This window comes from Staurois parvus, unplaced genomic scaffold, assembly GCF_062004578.1.
Source record: "Staurois parvus isolate SC_StPar_1 unplaced genomic scaffold, SC_StPar_1.0 ptg003561l, whole genome shotgun sequence".
Classification (NCBI taxonomy): domain Eukaryota; kingdom Metazoa; phylum Chordata; class Amphibia; order Anura; family Ranidae; genus Staurois; species Staurois parvus.
In genome coordinates this window covers 94333-115683 of record NW_028321357.1, presented here as the reverse complement: position 1 = coordinate 115683, position 21351 = coordinate 94333, and the positions used below count along the sequence as shown (strand labels likewise).

General features: G+C 50.7%; 1 protein-coding gene across 1 annotated transcript in view; it reads right to left on the bottom strand.

Moving 5' to 3' along the window:
• Window positions 1–213: 213 nt before the first annotated feature.
• BCORL1 (BCL6 corepressor like 1) overlaps window positions 214–21351 on the bottom strand; it is a 70411-nt gene continuing 49273 nt past the window's right edge. Inside the window, exons 7-10 of the mRNA XM_089667762.1 lie at window positions 20046–20248; window positions 16672–16893; window positions 14253–14419; window positions 214–430 (exon numbers count right to left, since the gene is read on the bottom strand). Of these exons, the coding sequence (XP_089523888.1) occupies window positions 214–430; window positions 14253–14419; window positions 16672–16893; window positions 20046–20248 (809 nt within the window). The remainder of the gene's footprint in view (window positions 431–14252; window positions 14420–16671; window positions 16894–20045; window positions 20249–21351) is intronic.

Genomic DNA, 21351 nt, shown 5'->3' with positions numbered 1-21351 from the left:
CCAGAGAGTCCTACGACTGCACGCCCAGAGCGACCTACGACTGCACGCCCAGAGAGTCCTACGACTGCACGCCCAGAGAGTCCTACGACTGCACGCCCAGAGCGGCCTATGACTGTACGCCTAGAGAGTCCTACAACTGCACGCCCAGAGCTGTATATGACTATATACCTAGAGCATAGGCCCCTCCCTCTGCACTATAAGTGGAGTTGCACTTTAAGTCACATGACCAGAAGACAAGTTCGTGTTCCCTGGTCCAAGCTGAGAATGGTGAGCACCCAACGTACCGCCCAGGAAGGTCCTCATGGCCTCACTGCTGGCCAGCTTCATGGGAGTCTGTCCGGAGTAGGTGGCCAGCGTGGGATCGGCACCGTAGGAGAGAAGCAGCCACACCGTCTCTATGTTGTCGTTGACCACGGCGTCATGTATGGGCCTGTTATAAGGAATCGGGTAGAAGAGATACAATCGGTTAGACTATCCTACATCATGACATGCTGGCGTTTGCTGCTATTAGCCGTTGGCTGTGATCTGCCGTCTTCTCTGCGATTCGCCCCCCGGGAGCACCTTTGATGACCCTGGATGAACTCACAGAGAGATAAGCTCTCAGGTACGGAGGTCACACAGTGGTGCCTCCTACAAAGAAATTCGCATGATCAGCAGACGCTGACTGTCCCTGGCCCCGCCCCTTTCATTAATTGGATTTCGTTTTTTTCAATCATGGAGGCTCAGCATCACTCATGAATGTAACCCAGGACTATTTGCATGCTGCCTAGGAACGCCCACTCCTCTACACTGACACCCACCCATCAAGGTAATTCCTCCCAAGGATCAGCCCACTGCTTGTTTTGGGGCTGAGGGCTCCTGAGAGTACTGAGGCGGGTGCTGCGAGGTTTCAGGAAGCCATGTACAACATCCTGCCAGCCCCTCCCATTAGCCAGCATCTGTCTGCATTGCATAGAAAAGCACAGAGACCCAGTGATCATGTCACTGAGTCTACAATAAGGCAATTAAATTATTTGCATGTTGATGAGATAGTAAGCTCCATGACAGACCCTCCTATTCCTTCTGTATTGAACTGTATTGCAGCTGTACTGTCCTCCTTTATGCTGGAAAGCGCTGCGCAAACTGTTGGCGCTATATAAATCCTGTATAATAATAATAATGAGGGGAGGGGGGACCAGAGAAGGCAAAATTCAAGGGAGATGACTTCAGCTGGTGGTAGGATGATAAAGAGTTTGGCCTCAGTAGAAACACGGGTTCAGGTGAACGTCAGTGGGCAGAGCAGAGAGATCAGCGAACCACCATTTGCTGATCGCCACTCCAATGACCGAAGCCGGAAATGACGAGCATTTCCCCAATTCCATTGTCAGACTTCTCACTTCCCAGCAGTGTTGGCCATGGGAAGATGCTGATCCAGTACAATCTGTGCTCCAAAAGCGTCACCGGGGTCCAGAGGTTACATTCGAGGTTTAACCACTTGCCTACCGGGCACTTACACCCCCTTCTTTACCAGGCCAATTTTCAGCTTTCAGCGCTGTTGCACTTTGATTGACAATTGCGCGGTCATGCAACATTGTACCAATATGAAATTTTTATCATTTTTTTCTCACAAATAGAGCTTTCTTTTGGTGGTATTTAATCGCCACTGGGCGCTTTACTTTTTGCGCTATAAACAAAAAAGTGCCAAAAATTTGAAAAAAAAATTTCTTTGTTTCTATTATAAAATTTTGCAAACAGGTAATTTTTCTCCTTCACTGATGTGCGTTGATGAGGCAGCACTGATAGGCAGCACAGATGGACACTGATAGGCGGCACTGATAGGCAGCACTAATGAGGTGTCACGGATAGGCAGCACAGATAGGTGGCACTGATGATGGGTACCGATAAGACAGCACTGACTGGCATCACTGCTGGGCAGACTGGCGGCACTGCTAGGCATTGACTGGCGTAAGTGCTGGGTACTGACTGGCACAACCGCTTGGCACTGACTGGTGGCACTGACTGGCAGCACTGCTGGGCTGCACTGATGGGCACTGGTGGGTGACACTGATGGGCACAGGTAGGTGGCACTGCTGGGTGGCACTGCTGGGCACAGGTGGGTGGAGCTGGTGGGTGGCACTTCTGGGCACAGGTAGGTGGCACTGCTGGGCACAGGTAGGCGGAGCTGGTGGGTGGCACTGCTGGGCACCGATCATCAGTGCCCTGATGATCAGTGCCGATCCCTACTCTGACAACTGCCGGTTCTCAGCAGTACTTTCCTCGCGCTCTGACAGTGCAATGAAAGTGCAGCCGAGAACTGGCAATTGCATTTCCCGGTGATCAGCGGGTCATTGGACACGGCTGATCACGTGGTAAAAGGCCGCTGTGCTTGTCCTTTTACCACATCACGTGATCAGCTGTGTCCGTAGGACACAGCGATCACGGAGATCGCCGGGGGCGCGCAGGAGAGCGCGTTCTGGGAGGACGTCATATGACGCCCTCCCAGAACTGGCCGGCCACAGTGTAGCCGTCATTCGGCTATCTGCGGTTGGCAAGTAGTTAATAGACCCCCTGATGTCTCCTTAAAGAGGACTTGTCATGTCAATTATGCCATCATATAAAAAAAAAAAGAAAAAAAAAAAGATGCTCAACCCCTGCCCTCCACATCCAATCATACCTAAATGCAAGCATCAAGTGAAACTACACACAAAAATGACAATATGGATGCACATTTTAGGTATCGCGGCACACCCCGCAGCGAGAGCGATAATTCCACGGCCATTATTCACTGTTAACTCTGAAATGATGACCTGCAGAGGCATTTATAGCGCCGCCTACGATCAGGATTTGGATACTGAAACGAAGGCTTGACATATTTGGAATCTACACTCACCGGCCACTTTATTACGCACACCTTGCTGGTGCCAAGAAAATCTCCCCCACACCATAACACCCCCACCACCAGCCTGAACCATTGATACAAGGCAGGATGGATCCACCACACCATGACACCCCCACCACCACCAGCCTGAACCATTGATACAAGGCAGGATGGATCCACCACACCATGACACCACCACCACTACCAGCCTGAACCATTGATACAAGGCAGGAAGGATCCACCACACCATGACACCACCACCACCAGCCTGAACCATTCATACAAGTCAGAATGGATCCCCCACACCATGACACCCCCACCACCAGCCTGAACCATTCATACAAGGCAGAATGGATCCCCCACACCATGACACCACCACCACCAGCCTGAACCATTGATACAAGGCAGGATGGATCCACCACACCATGACACCACCACCACTACCAGCCTGAACCATTGATACAAGGCAGAATGGATCCCCCACACCATGACACCACCACCACCAGCCTGAACCATTGATACAAGGCAGAATGGATCCCCCACACCATTACACCACCACCACCAGCCTGAACCATTGATATAAGGCAGGATGGATCCACCACACCATGACACCACCACCAGCCTGAACCATTGATACAAGGCAGGATGGATCCCCCACACCATGACACCACCATCACCAGCCTGAACCATTGATACAAGGCAGGATGGATCCCCCACACCATGACACCACCATCACCAGCCTGAACCATTGATACAAGGCAGGATGGATCCACCACACCATGACACCACCACCACCAGCCTGAACCATTGATACAAGGCAGGATGGATCCACCACACCATTACACCACCACCACCAGCCTGAACCATTGATACAAGGCAGAATGGATCCCCCACACCATGACACCACCACTACCAGCCTGAACCACTGATACAAGGCAGGATGGATCCATGCTTCCATGTTGGTAATGCCAAATTCTGACCCTACCATCTGAATGTCGCAGCAACCAGTCTGCCCATTCTCCTCTGACATCAACAAAGCATTTTCCTCCACACAACTGCCACAAACTGGATATTTTCTCTTTTTCGGACCATTCTCTGTAAACCCTAGAGATGGTTGTGCAATTGTGAAAATCCCAGGAGATCAGCAGTTTTTGAAATACTCAGTCTGGCACCAACAACCATGCCACGATTGACAGCAGAGGCCGGAGAATAGCTACCTGGAGAAGCAAAATCGCACATACATACTTACATACATACATACACACCTCTGCCGCCCTGTACCAGTATATCTGCTACAGGGCGGCAGGAAAGCAGTTGAATATCCTGTATTTGACCTCTTGCCGCCCACATCACTCATATGTGCCTATGGGTGGCAGAGGCTTCTATGTGCTCCCGCCAGAGACCGAGCTGTCAAGACCTTTCTGCGCCCCTACCCTAATGATCGAGAGCCAGCGGGAACGGCTCCCAATCATGTGACCACTGTTACAGCCAATCACAGTCCTGCCACATAATTGGGCATACCCAATAAGGGACACTGGGGATGGCTGAAAGTACACCAAGTACTTCAACAGTCATGACTAGTGAGGAAGTGGGTGAATGTGACCACAAGTCTGAGGAACCGTAGTAGCAAACCAACAAGGGGCCAGTTTCCTGTCCTTCAGACATTAGAGGGGCCAGACTGTGGCCACTGGGAGTAGAAAAGGTCCTGATGTCAGCAGGAATAAATGTCCATCATCTGTATCATTGGGAGGAATGAATTGTGCCCCATTGTTGGTGTCATTAGGAGGAATTGTGCACCTTCACCGGTGTCATTGGGGGGGCATACCCAACAAAGGACACTGGGGATGGATGAAAGGGGTCATGTATTGTCTCTAAATAAATATGTAAGCAGGGGCCGTTGTATTACTCCATACCAGGGGGTAGGCAACCTCGGCACTCCAGCTGTAGTGAAACTACAAACCCCATCATACCTCTGCCTCTAGGAGTAAAGCCTATAGTCGTCAAAGTCTTGCAATGCCTCGTGGGACTTGTAGTTCTACAACTGCTGGAGTACGGAGGTTGCCTAGCCGTGCTCTGTATATGAATCCTGCCTAGTAGTGCTGTATAGTGATTGTACTTCACTGTTCCTCAATCTTCCGGCACTTCAGCTCATGGGTAGAGGTCACCCTGGGGAGACTTCTACCCGTCCGATCGCCAGCTTCATTTGCATACTATAAAATCATTGGCAGCCGCCACGGGGCTTTCACTAGACTGCGCCCCTCCCTTGTGCGTCCGTCCCTCTATGACAACTACAGAGGGCGGAGCCAAGTACCAGGGAGCACCTAAGGCTTCAATCCTAGAGACTCGCGTTCAGGGATATTGAGGAGCGAACTTCCAAAAAGGAAGGCCGGGTTGACGAGTGCAGCTGTTCGGCCGGCGTGCCGCGTCCCCAGAGTCCCTTTTAAATGGAAAATATTTCTATCTGACCGGTATGTGCCTTTAATTTGTCCCTGGAACTCCAGCAATGTGACTTATAAAAATAGCGGCTACACAAAGCGAGCGTGGAAGAATGCAATTAATCATCTGTCACTCAAGTATTAATTATGCATATCCAATTAAGCAGCCACCGCTTCGCACATTTTTCTACAGGCGCTACAATATGTGAGACGCGAATGCCAGCCGTCCGCTTCGTCCTCCCAACTCCCCCGAATCTCCCCGCATCCTCCGGAGTGCAATAACTCAGCTATGTTACATCCTGTATGCACGGTCGCTATGGAAACCACAGGCCTGACTGGGCAGGCGACCATCTTGGAACTTTTCCTGGGAGGCCCCCTGGTCACGGCGGAGAGCGCCGTCGAAAGCTCCAGCGACTACGCGGATGGGTGTGCGATACGGATTGCTGTGGATTTCAAAAAGGGAAGCTTGCGTGTTCATCGCCGTCTTTTATCATCGCTGTCTGACAGATTCCCCCAAGTCATTTCACAAGATTCCAGTCAAGGTTCTCCTGGCTCGGTCCTCAAAAGGTTCACGGCCGGGACCTGGCGCAATCTGCTTCCAAGTATAGCTGATATGATGCAGCACACGGGGTGAAAAATAGGATTTTTGTACTCACCATGAAAGCCCTTTCTTGGGAGTCCATTGAGGGACACGAGGTCTTAACGGTCGACTTATACTGCAACCTACAGGAGGAATGGACACCGGCAAGCAGAAACTTGTAGGCCGACCCAGGGTAATCCAGCTTACTGCCAGCACTTTCTAGTCCATTGAGGGACATAGGAAGTCTCAACTGTCGGGACGTCAAAAAAGAGTCCAACAACACAGTGAACAAGAATTGGGGACTGCATACGGCTGTAAGGCTAATTTAAGTGATCAACACCTAAAACTGGAACCTTGAGGCCGAATCCCCCTACCTATTAAGGGGAAACCAGGAGATCCCCCGCTTATTCGTATCGTCATTCAGCAGATCCCCCCGCTCAGTAACCCCCAGCTCTGCTGATCCCCCGCTCACTAGTAACCCCCAGCTCTGCTGATGCCCCGCTCACTAGTAGCCTCCAGCTCTGCTGATCCCCCGCTCACTACTAGTCGCCAGCTCTGCTGATCCCCCGCTCACTACTAGCCTCCAGCTCTGCTGATCCCCCGCTCACTACTAGTAACCAGCTCTGCTGATCCCCCGCTCACTACTAGTAACCAGCTCTGCTGATCCCCCGCTCACTAGTAGCCGCCAGCTCTGCTGATCCCCCGCTCACTAGTAGCCGCCAGCTCTGCTGATCCCCCGCTCACTAGTAGCCGCCAGCTCTGCTGATCCCCCGCTCACTAGTAGCCGCCAGCTCTGCTGATCCCCCGCTCACTAGTAGCCGCCAGCTCTGCTGATCCCCCGCTCACTAGTAGCCGCCAGCTCTGCTGATCCCCCGCTCACTAGTAGCCGCCAGCTCTGCTGATCCCCCGCTCACTAGTAGCCGCCAGCTCTGCTGATCCCCCGCTCACTAGTAGCCGCCAGCTCTGCTGATCCCCCGCTCACTAGTAGCCTCCAGCTCTGCTGATCTTCCGCTCACTAGTAACCCCCAGCTCTGCTGATCCCCCGCTCACTAGTAACCCCCAGCTCTGCTGATCCCCCGCTCACTAGTAACCCCCAGCTCTGCTGATCCCCCGCTCACTAGTAACCCCCAGCTCTGCTGATCCTCCGCTCACTAGTAACCCCCAGCTCTGCTGATCCTCCGCTCACTAGTAACCCCCAGCTCTGCCGATCCCCCACTCACTAGTAACCCCCAGCTCTGCCGATCCCCCGCTCACTAGTAGCCTCCAGCTCTGCCGATCCCCCGCTCACTAGTAGCCTCCAGCTCTGCCGATTCCCCGCTCAGTAGTAGCCTCCAGCTCTGCCGATTCCCTGCTCAGTAGTAGCCTCCAGCTCTGCCGATTCCCCGCTCAGTAGTAGCCTCCAGCTCTGCCGATTCCCTGCTCAGTAGTAGCCTCCAGCTCTGCCGATTCCCCGCTCAGTAGTAGCCTCCAGCTCTGCTGATTCCCTGCTCAGTAGTAGCCTCCAGCTCTGCCGATTCCCCACTCAGTAGTAACCCCCCAGCAGATCCTTTGGTTTGCTGATCCTCCTCTCTCTCTTTCCTGTCCCCGGTGACCCTCGGCTATATTGCTTCACATGTGACATCTGCTAGTTTCTCCTGCTCCAGTCGGTGAGCTCTGCTGATCCTCTGACGCTCAGTCCTCTCTCTCCGGTCCCAGCTCACATTCCACTATAGTGTTCCCATGTTGCACACCACATGTGCTGTCTGCTAGTTGCTTTGCTCCAGTCCGGACCTCACTCAGCTTCCTGCTGTTCCAACACTGACATCTACACTAGACACTCACAGACTATATACACATGAACCAGAAGTGACTGCTCATGACATCTTTCCGGTATGCGTGTTAGTTTCCCAGTGCATCCTGGGATATCTCATACCTTCAATACCTCTAAAACATAGTGAAGTCGACTCTGAATAAACGCTTCTCAAAAGCTGCAAGTACTGTAAAGCGAGGGGTGTTAGAATTCTATGGAGGCTTTGGAGACGCTTTGAAGCACCAAGAAAGCGACGGGGTATAATTTTTGAAGAGAAGTTAAGCAAAAACAACCCGTAAACAGGACTGTAAGGTAGCCATTTTATTTAGAGACATGTGCTTTGATTGGCCTTTAGAGTCCTTTAAAAAGGCGTGTCCAATGCCACATTTTGAAGCAAGTCTAAATGAGACCTTATAATGGCCATTTCCTGGTAAAGACCACTGTCAATATAGGAAGAAGCTTCAACCCACCTAAACCCCGTAAGTATCAAAGGATTCTTTGCATCCACAGCAAGACCTCCTGTTTCTCCTTGATAGTAGAGGTATGCCAGTACTGTGACAATGCCCCACAGCATGCCTATGAGATCTATCCAAGGAATGATTGATGTAGGAGGAACCGACTGTCCTGGGACTCCAGACTGTGGACCAGGAGATGAAGGTTCTCAGACGACAGGACCTTCCAGAAGGTCGTGAAGAGAAATTTTCACTAACCCCAGAAGATTTGTCCACCAGTTCCACCTGAGCCCCGGGGAATGACAGTCTAATGTGGTTGACTGATCCATAACAGCAGCGGAAAGGTCTGAGAATTGCACAATGTACAGAAGATGATTCCAAAAGGAGGACCCCTCAACACAAGGGTCACCTGCGACATCCCTGACCAAGGGAACAGGTCATGAGAGCGAGGAAGATGTAAATACCCCTATTCCAGCATCATCCTGGGTTGAGTTGCCTTGCAGGATTGAAAAGCACCCAGTGTCGCTTTATGACGATACAAGATCCAGCCTGAATATTGGAGGCTTTTGGACCTTCAGGAAGCGGTTGTCCACTAGATCCAATGCAGACTGTTTTCCCCACAGGTGGTTGTTCTCGAGTGTCCTACAACGTGGATGCCATGAGGACACTGAGGCCAGCACCCTGGAGAAGATTCAAGGTGCAGGGTCAAGACTTCTAAATTACAGCTCCAGGAGGATGGTGATTAGTATATGAATAACCTGACCACAAAGGCAAAAGGGTCCTTCTGGGAAGGGACAGGGATGGCAGAACAAATGGATACATGTCAGACTGCTAGACTTACATGTCCTGAAAGGGGCAGACATCTTTTCTGTGGGAGAACAGAGATCGGGTTGGGATACATCTCCTAGGGCCAAACTGGTACATGAGCTAGAGCCAGGAATCCGTAGATCCAGTAGATCCCAAGGGAACAGAAGTAGGTCCACTAGTTTGTGCAGTGGAACAGGAAGTTGAGCTGAAGAGAGTGCCTGGCCATGGTTTAGTCTGTAGTCCTGAAAGGGCACACTCTGCATCTGAATGCCTGAAGGGAAAGCTACCTGCAAGGTTTAATAAATGTTCACCCACTTAGAACAGCGGGGGGTACACCTTCATGCTAGTGAAGGCTTCTCTGCGTGTTTAGTAGACCACTGACCAAAAGGGTGGTGGGAGGACCAGGCTTGGAAGACTTGTGAGTGCCTTCCCCAGGAGTAGGAAAATTAAAGGGCACTTTGTGCCCTCTCTCTAGACTTCTTCTGTTGAGGTAGGTGGACACTCTGGGCTGCAGTGATATCTGTAAATGATCATGTAAAGGGCCAGATTGAAGAGATGTTGTGCACCTCAAAGACCAACCAGGTCAAATTCTCCTTAGGAGTATCTGCCTTCCATCACTTTAACCAGAGTGCTCTGCGCATCTGTATGAACCGATAATGTAGACAAGCCAAGAAGCCTCCAGCAGGCCTTTAGAGCCGAAACTTAAAGCTCCAGACATCTGCTCTACACATATCAGGAAGAGATCCAATTTTGTGGCCAGAACAGGTGAAGAACAGGGCTCACCAGCAAAAATGGCTTTTGAAAGAGGAATTCCAATGGTTAGTTCAGGCAATCCTTAAATGTGAGGATGCCATCTATTGGACTAGTGGTTTTTCTTCCCCAAACAGGACCAAATCCAGTAAGAGGAGTCCAAGATCCCTCAGGGTGCTTCCAATCCCCATAGAGGAATACTTTAAAGAGCATGCATAATGCAAAGGTCTTTGCAACTGTGGGATTTCAGAAAAACCCAAGACTGAAAACAGTGGACTGATCCTCTAGATTAGGTTTCTTCAAACTTTCTACATAATGGGCCAGTTTCCCGGCCTTCAGGGTAAAAGAAATTCCATTATTGGTGTCAGTGGGAAGAATAGCGACCCGCTGATGGTGTCAGTGGGAGGAATAGCGCCCCACTGATCGTGTCAGTGGGAGGAATAGCGCCCCACTGATCGTGTCAGTGGGAGGAATGGGCCCCATCATTAGTGTCAGTGGGCGAAATAGTGCCCTTTTTTGGTGACAGTGGGAGAAACAGTGCCCTATTTTTTTGTGTCAGTGGGAGGAATAGTGCAATTCATTGGTTTTGCTGAGAACAGTGTATCATCGTTGTTGTCGAGAGGAATGGTGCCACATCATTGGTGTCAGTGGAAGGAATATTGCCCCATTGTTTGTGTCAGTAAGAGGAAAAGTGCTCCAAAAGTAGTATAAAGGCAAGAAAAGGGCCTCATTAAGGGCCAAAACCATCTGTTAGATCTGAGTCAACAGCAGAAGACTTCTATAGCTCAAGCAAAGTCTCTTCAGGTGGAGAATGAGGTGACCCAGAATAGGTCAGAAAGGCTGCAGGCAGATCAGCAATAGACTCTGCAGGAGAAGGCACAGGAGTACACCGAGTACTTCAACAGTCATGACTAGTGAGGAACTGGGTGAATGTGACCACAAGTCTGAGGAACCAACTCGATAGGATAGAGCAGGGACCTCCAAGATTTCTAAACAAGGGGCCAGTTTCCTGTCCTTCAGACATTAGTGGGGCCGGACTGTGGCCACTGGGAGTACAAAAGGTCTTGATGTCAGCAGGAAGCAATGCGCATCGTCTGTATCATTGGGAGGAATTGTGCTCCATTGTTGGTGTCATTAGGAGGAATTGTGCAGCACCGTGATGTGTCATTGGGGGTAGCACAACTGTATAAAAGCAATCAAAGCGCCCCAGGGCCGCAGTTTGGAGACCACTGGTATAGAGGACTCAGCCTCACCCAGCAGAGTTGACATGGCCAAAGTCACTGTAGATGGGTGACAAGAAAGTATCAAAGGTTGGCATTCAACGTGGCACCTGTAAAAGGTATCTAAACCCAAGAGTAGAAGTGTAATATTGCAGCCGTTTACTAGTAATGGAGACCAAAGTAGTGCAGCATAATGACACTTACCAATAAGGCTCACGCCTGAATAGAATACAGCATGACGTAATAATGACGGATCACTTTCCAGCCACTGCAGTTCCATCCAGAGGCATTACAGAGAAAAGAACATCTTGCAGCACTGAGGCATTATTAGGAGACGTTGCTATGAGAGCAATGACGTGAAGAAATCAGGCTGTGGGGACGTTGAAGCCGGAGCACGGCAGACAAGGTGGAAGGGGCAAGATGGTGAGAAGAGAGACCAAAGGATGGGAAAGTCGGGCGCTGGAGACGGGGACACAGGATGGGGGTGCAGAGATGATGCCTGGCATTACAGAACCAGCAGCTCGGCATCTCATGTGACGTCCTATTGGATGTGCTGTGCATTTCGGCAGCATCTCAACATCACAAATAATAATTAAATAAAAAAAGGTTCAATGACATAATGTGACGGGACAAAGATCTCTTCTTCTAATACAAATAAGCTGGTTTAAAAGCTCTGCAGCCTATCACGTGCTCCCCTATTGTTACCCCATCAGACTAAGACTGGGTAAAGCGAAGCTCCGGGCGCAAACACTTTCCTATAAATATTTTCCAAACTAGCTACTGGTTAACCGTGTTCGAAACCTAGATATCCACTTGACGACCAGCGACGTACCACCATTTGTTTGTTTTTTTTTTTCTATTAAGAGAGGACAGTCAGTTCTCTTGTAAAAGCAATCCGAGCGGCTAACTAGCTGCTGGATTGCTACTATAAGCAGTGGGAGGGGATGTGCCCCACCCCCTTTATTATTATACAGTATTTATATAGCGCAAAAGGGTATGCTCAGCGCTGTACAGTAGCAAGGGAGACATAACATGAGACAAGACAGTAACAATACAATACACGAGGGGTTCGAGGGCCCTGCTCTTTCGAGCTTACAATCTAGGAGGGAGGGGAAGGTGGCACAGGAGGAGATGGCTGTGGGGGATGGAGTGGTGGGTGGAGTGGAGGAGGTTAGTTGTTAGGTGAGGTCGGGTGTTAGGTGAGGTTGGGGTAGGCTTCCCTGAAGAGGTGGGTTTTCAGGGTGCGCCTGAAGGTGAGGAGGGTAGGTGACATTCTGATGGATTGGGGTAGGGAGTTCCAGAGGATGGGGGAAGTCCTAGAGAAGTCCTGCAATTGGGCGTGGGAGGAGGAGACCAGGGAGCTAGAGAGCAGGAGGTCCTGTAAGGAGCGGAGGGCACGGGTAGGGTAGTATCTGGGTATCAGGTCAGTTATGTAGTTCGGGGCGGCATTGTGAATGGCCTTGTAGGTCAGGGTTAGAAGCTTGAACTTGATGCGTTGGGCAATCGGGAGCCAATGAAGGGATTGGCAGAGGGGGGAGGCAGATGTGGAGAGCTTGGTGAGGTGGATGAGTCTGGCTGCTGAGTTTAGGAGGGACTTTAACAGGCGGTCCCATCTCTGAGGGAGTGGCAAGACCTCAAAAACGCGTCAGCCAGTTGGACCTTCTTGGGTACTCCACCAGGTAACATGAGTTGGAACTTGCGGTTATATCTGATAAGCTGCGACTTATTTGTTGGTTTGTATGTTACTTACCACGTTGTTATCAAAAGTGAGGCCTTGAGGATAATGCGCTAGGCTGGTGTGCCCTCTTTTTCTTTTCTATTTGTCCCATCCCACCGGGACACCCAACCGTCCAGCCGACATGCTTCTGCCGGCTGATCATAGAGCCGAACAATAAGCGGTACCGCTCTGTTCACCTCTATGATATAGTAACCCGAAAGCGATGAACTTACATCACTTCCGGTTTACCTGGACACAAACAACGCCATTTTTATAAATGAGAAGCATTTGATCACACAGATCTTGGTGTGATTAAATGCTTTTAAGCGCAGAGGAGGGAATTGGGGTCCTATTGACCCAAGATCTCTCCATAAAGAGGACCTGTCACATGCCTATTGCTGTCAACGGGGATGTTTACACTCCTTGTGACAGCAATAAAAGTGATTAAAAAAAATTCAAAGCGGCAGTGTAAAATTAAAAAAAAAATTTAAAGCGCTCCCATTCCCCCGTGCTAGCATGCAAAGGAAAAACGCAAGCATTGGTCCCACAAGAACGCAAGCAGCGATTGTCCGCGATCTGGTGCCCGTTGTGTCCGGAGAAAAACCGATTGCTGTATGGGACCTCTGTGTGAGGTCCCCATCATGTGATCACTGACTGGCCAATCAGTGATCACATGTATAGTAGTAAGCAAGATGTCACTTCCTGACATCATTGCTTACTATGTGTGAAATGAGTGAATGATCACAGAGGTCACATGGTACAGGGCTATTCACAACATCCTTGTACCATGTGACAAGCTGTGACCAATCACAGCTCTCAGTATTTTTCAATGGCTGCAAGAATGCAGACAGAGAGGAGAAATTATTGCTTTTACAGCCTTTATGGGCGTAAAAGCAATCAGTGTAAAAAAAAAAAAAAAAAATCGTCACCCCCCGCAAGTAGTACAGTGTCCCCATGGTGACACTGTACTGCTAGGGTGACAGTGTGTTAAAAAAAACAAAAAAACAAAACAAATATAAAAAAATAAAATAAAATGTAAAAAAATGTTTAGAAAAATTATAAATTTTTGGTTATAAACTAATTTGGGTTTTTTTTTTTTACTAAAAAGATAGCTGAATACATTTTGGCCAAGATTTATGAAGAAAGATTATTTGCTAAATTTTATAAGAAAAAAACTTTTTTTCAAAATGTTTGGACTTTTTCATTTATATAGGAAAAAAATAAAAGACCCAGTGGTGAATAAATACCACCAAAACAAAGCTTTATCTGTCTCAAAAGAATGCTAAAAAATTCATATGGGTACAGTGTTGCATGACCGCGCAATTGTCATTCAAAGTGTGATATTGCTGAAAGCTGAAAATTGGTCTGGACAGGAAGGGGGTGAAAGTGTTCGGACTTGAAGTGGATAAACTAAAAAAATAGACCAGACCTAACCAGCAAATGAGCACAAACAGTTCCTCTTCTCGCTCTCCCAGTCTGAGCTCTGCTGTTCAGCAGACTGAGAGGCTGATACCAGGTCACATTTAGGTGCTTGGATTTAAAAGATTTAATGTCATCAATGCCAACTCTACATTAGTATTGCAACAATCCCCCCCACTATTCATTCAATCCCCATTAAGGCGTACAGAGCGGTGACTTGACTTACCGGGTCCCATCCTGAGCGCTGCAGTTCACGTTGGCCCCGTTATCCAGAAGGACCTGTAAGATGTCGGTCCAGCCGCGTGCGCAGGCTTCGTGGAGAGCGGTGTATCCGGCGTTATCCCGGTGGTTGATGTCTCCTGGATCTCGCTGCAGACAGTACAGCACCACATCCTGAGGAAGGAGGGACAACAAGACGTCAAAGACTGCTGATGGCAGCACATTCCTTCCTTCTACTGTGCAGAGACGGCGGGTGCAAGAGGGGAAAAAAACAAAAACACAAAAAAACAACGTGCAGATTTATCAGACCGTCATCAGCCCACAGCTTGTGTTTTATCCTGTCTGCTCGGAGTCACCCTGAGCGGCCTTGGAGAACGTATGCAAATATTGGCTCTCAAGGTTGGTATATGGACATACATATATATGACTGGCCTGCCTTAAAGTAGACCTTTACCCCCCCCCCCCCAAACAGAAAAACTGATGGAGCATGCAGCAAGGCACAACCATGCGTAAATGTCACACGAGCCACTTCTTAGATCAGGGGTCCCCAGACTTTCAGTACCAGGGCCACGGTGTATATTTACAAATATTCACAAGTTGGAAAAACTGCCCATCAGAGTCCCTCCTTACAAGAGGGTCCCCATCAGGGCCCCGCCCTTACAAGAGGGTCCCCATCAGGGCCCCGCCCTTACAAGAGGGTCCCCATCAGGGCCCCGCCCTTACAAGAGGGTCCCCATCAGGGCCCCGCCCTTACAAGAGGGTCCCCATCAGGGCCCCGCCCTTACAAGAGGGTCCCCATCAGACCCCCCTCTACGTCAGGGTCCTAATCAGACCCCCCCTCCTACATCAGGGTCCCCACCAGAGCCCTCCTTACATCAGGGTCCCCATCAGAGCCCGTCCGCCCTTACACACACCGGCATGGACTGTGCATGCACCCCCCCCCCCCCACACACACACACAAGTACTGTGCACGCACACACACCGGCATGGACTGTACGCACTCACATAGCATGGACTGTGCACCCCCCGAATGGACTGTGCACCCCCAGCATGGACTACACACACACACAGCATGGACTGCGCATGCAAGCACCCACACAAGGCATGGACTGCGCGCACACACACGGCATGGACTGCGCGCATGGACACACACGGCATGGACTGCGCGCGGACACACACGGCATGGACTGCGCACGCGGACACACACGGCATGGACTGCGCGCGCGCACACACACGGCATGGACTGCGCGCGCGCACACACACGGCATGGACTGCGCACGCGGACACACACGGCATGGACTGCGCACGCGGACACACACGGCATGGACTGCGCGCGCGCACACACACGGCATGGACTGCGCGCGCGCACACACACGGCATGGACTGCGCGCGCGCACACACACGGCATGGACTGCGCGCGCGCACACACACGGCATGGACTGCGCGCGCGCACACACACGGCATGGACTGCGCGCGCGCACACACACGGCATGGACTGCGCGCACACACACGGCATGGACTGCGCGCACACACACGGCATGGACTGCGCGCGCGCGCACACACGGCATGGACTGCACACACACGGCATGGACTGCGCGCACACACACGGCATGGACTGCGCGCACACAGGGCATGGACTGCGCGCACACACAGGGCATGGACTGCGCGCACACACAGGGCATGGACTGCGCGCACACACAGGGCATGGACTGCGCGCACACACAGGGCATGGACTGCGCGCACACACAGGGCATGGACTGCGCGCACACACACGGCATGGACTGCGCGCACACACACGGCATGGACTGCGCGCGGACACACACGGCATGGACTGCGCGCGCACACACGGCATGGACTGCGCGCGCGCGCGCACACACGGCATGGACTGCGCGCACACACACGGCATGGACTGCGCGCACTCACAGGGCATGGACTGCGCGCACTCACAGGGCATGGACTGCGCGCACACACAGGGCATGGACTGCGCGCACACACAGGGCATGGACTGCGCGCACACACAGGGCATGGACTGCGCGCACACACAGGGCATGGACTGCGCGCACACACAGGGCATGGACTGCGCGCACACACAGGGCATGGACTGCGCGCACACACACGGCATGGACTGCGCACACACACGGCATGGACTGCGCGCACACACACGGCATGGACTGCGCACACGCACACACACGGAATGGACTGCGCACACGCACACACACGGAATGGACTGCGCACACGCACACACACGGAATGGACTGCGCACACGCACACACACGGAATGGACTGCGCACACGCACACACGGAATGGACTGCGCACACGCACACACACGGAATGGACAGCGCACACACACACACACACGGAATGGACAGCGCACACACACACACACACGGAATGGACTGCGCACACACACAAGTTTTTCTCCCACCTTATACCCGAGTCGGGCCGCCCTCTGTAGCAGAGTTTCTCCTGCGTTTTTATTCACAATCAGTTTCCTGGCTTCTGGCGGTATGGGCTGACCGCTGAGAGTGTCATAGGAGCCCAGAGCACCGCTGCGCCGAGATCTGTGCGGGGTCCCGGGTTCGCTGCCCTTCTGTGGAGACTTCATAGGTGAAAACTTGGGGGACTGCAAGCTCCGACGTCCCTTCCCCTACGATAGGATGAGAAATAGGTCATCAGATGAGGAAAGTTCTGAAAAAGTTCTCATTAGTCTGAGTGCTTAAGGTGATTGTAGCCGCAGTCACGCACTTTCAACAAAAACAACTGTCTGGGATACTTTATTTACACCAACATCCACATTTGGAGGACAAACTGTTGGGATGTACCCCCTTCCTCAAGGACCAAGCACTACACCCAGTACTGCTTGGACCTTGAAGATGGGGGTACACCCAGTACTGCTTGGACCTTGAAGATGGGGGCAACCCAGTACTGCTTGGACCTTGAAGATGGGGGCACACCCAGTACTGCTTGGACCTTGAAGATGGGGGCACACCCAGTACTGCTTGGACCTTGAAGATGGGGGATACACTCAGTACTGCTTGGACCTTGAAGATGGGGGCAAACCCAGTACTGCTTGGACTTTGAAGATGGGGGGTACACCCAGTACTGCTTGGACTTTGAAGATGGGGGGTACACCCAGTACTGCTTGGACCTTGAAGATGGGGGATACACCCAGTACTGCTTGGACCTTGAAGATGGGGGCACACCCAGTACTGCTTAGGTCTTGAAGATGGGGGCACACCCAGTACTGCTGGATCTTGTAGATGGGGGTACACCCAATACTGCTGGATCTTGTAGATGGGGGTACACCCAGTACTGCTTAGGTCTTGTAGATGGGGGTACACCCAGTACTGCTTAGGTCTTGTAGATGGGGGTACACCCAGCACTGCTTGGGCCTTGTAGATGGGGGTACACCCAGCACTGCTTGGGCCTTGTAGATGGGGGTACACCCAGCACTGCTTGGGCCTTGTAGATGGGGGTACACCCAGCACTGCTTGGGCCTTGTAGATGGGGGTACCCTCAGTACTGCCTTGGTATTGTAGAAGGGGGTACACCCAGTACTGCCTTGGTATTGTAGAAGGGGATACACCCAGCACTGCTTGAGCCCTGTAGATGGGGGTACACCGAGCACTGCTGGGCCTTGTAGATGGGGGTTCATCCAGCACTGCTTGGGCCTTGTAGATGGGGGTACACCCAGCACTGCCCAGGGATCTTGAGAAGGGTACTGAGGCAGGGTGCTGTGATGCTTTCAGGAAGCTATGTACAGCACCCTGCTGGCCTTTCCCACCAGCCATGATCTGCTTAAATTGTATAGAGAAGCACGGGAGCCCAGTGACATCATCATTGGATCCCTGTGCTTCCCAAAATATGGTATGCAATGAAATTGGAAAGGTTTTATTTCAAAATGTAAATATCATGTCGATGAGGGGGAAAGGAGGAGCCAGGAAAGGCAAAAAAATACAGATTAAACACCAGATTTAAAAAGTCACTGTAAAAGAAAATGGAGCGCACTTTGTACTTCCTCATGCAGACGGGCTTCTTTACAGTACGAGCTGGGAAATGGAGAATAGACTTCCACAGCAGCAAGTTCTGTAGACTGCTGCAGAAAAGGATGACCGGATTCTAGATACACAGAATAGATCTGGCTTTTCATATCCATAACACTAACATGTTGACCAAGGAACTTTTACTGTTGCAGCAAACTGGGCCATGCTGTATAGAAGTGGTTTTCACCTTCCTCTATACCAGTGGTCGGCAAGCCGCGGCTCGCGAGCCACATGCGGCTCTTTACACACTTTGATGCGGCTCTTCTGTGTGCCGGGCGCCCGCTCCCCTCCCTCCTCTCGGGCCGCCCCAAAAGTCAGGACTCTGCAGCTAGCCCAGCAATGGGCAAACTACGGCCCGCGGGCCGTATACGGCCCGGCGGACCTTTTAATCCGGCCCGCGGAGCGTGGCAAACATTGGCTGTCAGGATGTAGGCGGGGCAGCGTGATGAACTCCTCTCACAGTCCGCCCTGAAGACCGGAACGGCGCAGGAACACGGCAGGAGGAACGCGCGGAGCAAAGGTAAGTGAATTGACACAATATGGGGAATGAATTACTATGGGGGATGAATTACTATAGGGGGGATGAATTACTATAGGGGGGATGAATTAATATGGGGAATGAATTACTATAGGGGGGATGAATTACTATAGGGGGGATGAATTACTATAGGGGGGAACGAATTACTATGGGGAACGAATTACTATGGGGAACGAATTACTATGGGGGATGAATTACTATATGGGGGATGAATTACTATGGGGAATGAATTACTATATGGGGGAGATGAATTACTATGGGGAATGAATTACTATATGGGGGAGATGAATTACTATGGGGGATGAATTACTATGGGGGATGAATTACTATAGGGGGGATGAATTACTATAGGGGGGATGAATTACTATAGGGGGGATGAATTACTATGGGGGATGAATTAATATGGGGGATGAATTACTATAGGGGGGATGAATTACTATAAGGGGAATGAATTACTATAGGGGGGATGAATTACTATAGGGGGGATGAATTACTATTGGGGGGGTGAATTACTCTAGGGGGGATGAATTACTATAGGGGGGATGAATTACTATAGGGGGGGTGAATTACTATATGGGGGATGAATTACTATGGGGGATGAATTACTATGGGGGATGAATTACTACAGGGGGGGATGAATTACTATATGGGGAATGAATTACTACAGGGGGGGATGAATTACTATATGGGGGATGAATTACTATATGGGGGATGAATTACTATATGGGGGATGAATTACTATATGGGGAATGAATTACTATATGGGGGATGTATTACTATATGGGGGATGTATTTTCAGTTTTAAAAATGTGGCTCTCAAAATAAATTTCAATCGTGGTTTTGGCGAGATTTGGCTCAGTTGAAAAAAAAGGTTGCCCACCACTGCTCTATACCAACCCGGGGTTTTTTGGTTTTGAGGATGCAGGTTTTTAATTTATCTTTGTTATATGGCAAAACTCAATGGGGTTGATTTACTAAAACTGGAGTGAAAAATCTGCTGCAGCTCTGCATAGAAACCAATCAGCTTCCAGGATTTATTTTCAAAGTTTAACTAAACAAGCTGAAGTTAGAAGCCGATTGGCTGCCATGCACAGCTGCACCAGATTTTGCAACCTCCAGTTTTAGTAAATCAACTCCCCATAAGTCTGTTCTATAGAAGCCCCAGCTAGCAATGATGCTCTGTCAGACCCATCAGGAGGTCTTCGTTCTGCGTTTTACCTTCTTATCCTCTGTGCCTCCTCCCAGGTGTTTCGTTTTGCACTTGCGTTTCCCGGAGGGTTTTTCTATTGTCTGCGTCAAGGCAAAGTCCTCCGGGCTGCCTTTTGGGAAGCCTTGTCTCCGGTTGTCCCGGGAAGATGGGGAGTTCTTGGTTTTGAAGGACTCACAGGACCTGTCTGGTGAGAACTTCCTTTTATACGGTCCTAAGGCAAAACAAGGACAGGCAATGCTGAAACCCACTTGGAGGATATCATTGCAGTATGAAGACAACAGTACCATTGTTATTATATACTGTGGATTCACTACGTGTCCCAACACAAACCCACTTACATCACCAACATAATTCCGTGTAAACGTTCACTCTACGATATCCTGCACATTGCTCCTAAACCAGGACTTGACAAAATGTGCTATGAATCTAGGAGCCAGCTAAAAACAGGAGCCAGTTTCCCCCAAAAATCACCCCTCCTAGTGTAAATCCTCTTTCCAAATCCCCCATCCTAGCATAAATCCTCTCCCCCCAAATCCGCCCCTCTTAGTACAAATATCGCCCCCCCAATATAAATCCTCTCCCCAAATCACCCATCCTAGCATAGATCCCCCCCAAATCCGCCCCTCCTAGTACAAATCCTCCCTCCTAGTACAAATATCGCCCCCCCAATCCCACCCCCCAGCACAAATCCTCCTCCCAAATCCCCCCTGCTAGCACAAATCCTCTTCCCAAATCCCCCCTACTAGCAAAAATCCGCTTACCAAATCCCCCCTGCTAGCACAAATCCTCTTCCCAAATCCCCCCTACTAGCAAAAATCCGCTTACCAAATCCCCCCTGCTAGCACAAATCCTCTTCACAAATCCCCCCTCCTAGCACAAATCCTCTTCCCAAATCCCCCCTACTAGCAAAAATCCGCTTACCAAATCCCCCCTGCTAGCACAAATCCTCTTCACAAATCCCTCATCCTAGCATAAATCCCCCCCCCCCAAATCCATCCCTCCTAGTACAAATATTGCCCCCCTCAATCCCATCTCCCAGCCCAAATCCTCTCCCAAAATCCCCCATTCTAGCATAGATCTTCGTCCCAAATCCCCCCTACTAGCACAAATCCGCTTACCAAATCCCCCCTGCTAGCACAAATCCTCTTCAAAAATCCCCCCTCTTAGCACAGAATCTTCTCCCCCCAAATCCGCGCCTCCTAGTACAAATATCCCCCCCACCCCAATATAAATCCTCTCCCCAAATCCCCCATCCTAGCATAGATCCTCTCCCCCCCCCCCCCAAATCCGCCCCTCCTAGTACAAATCCTCCCT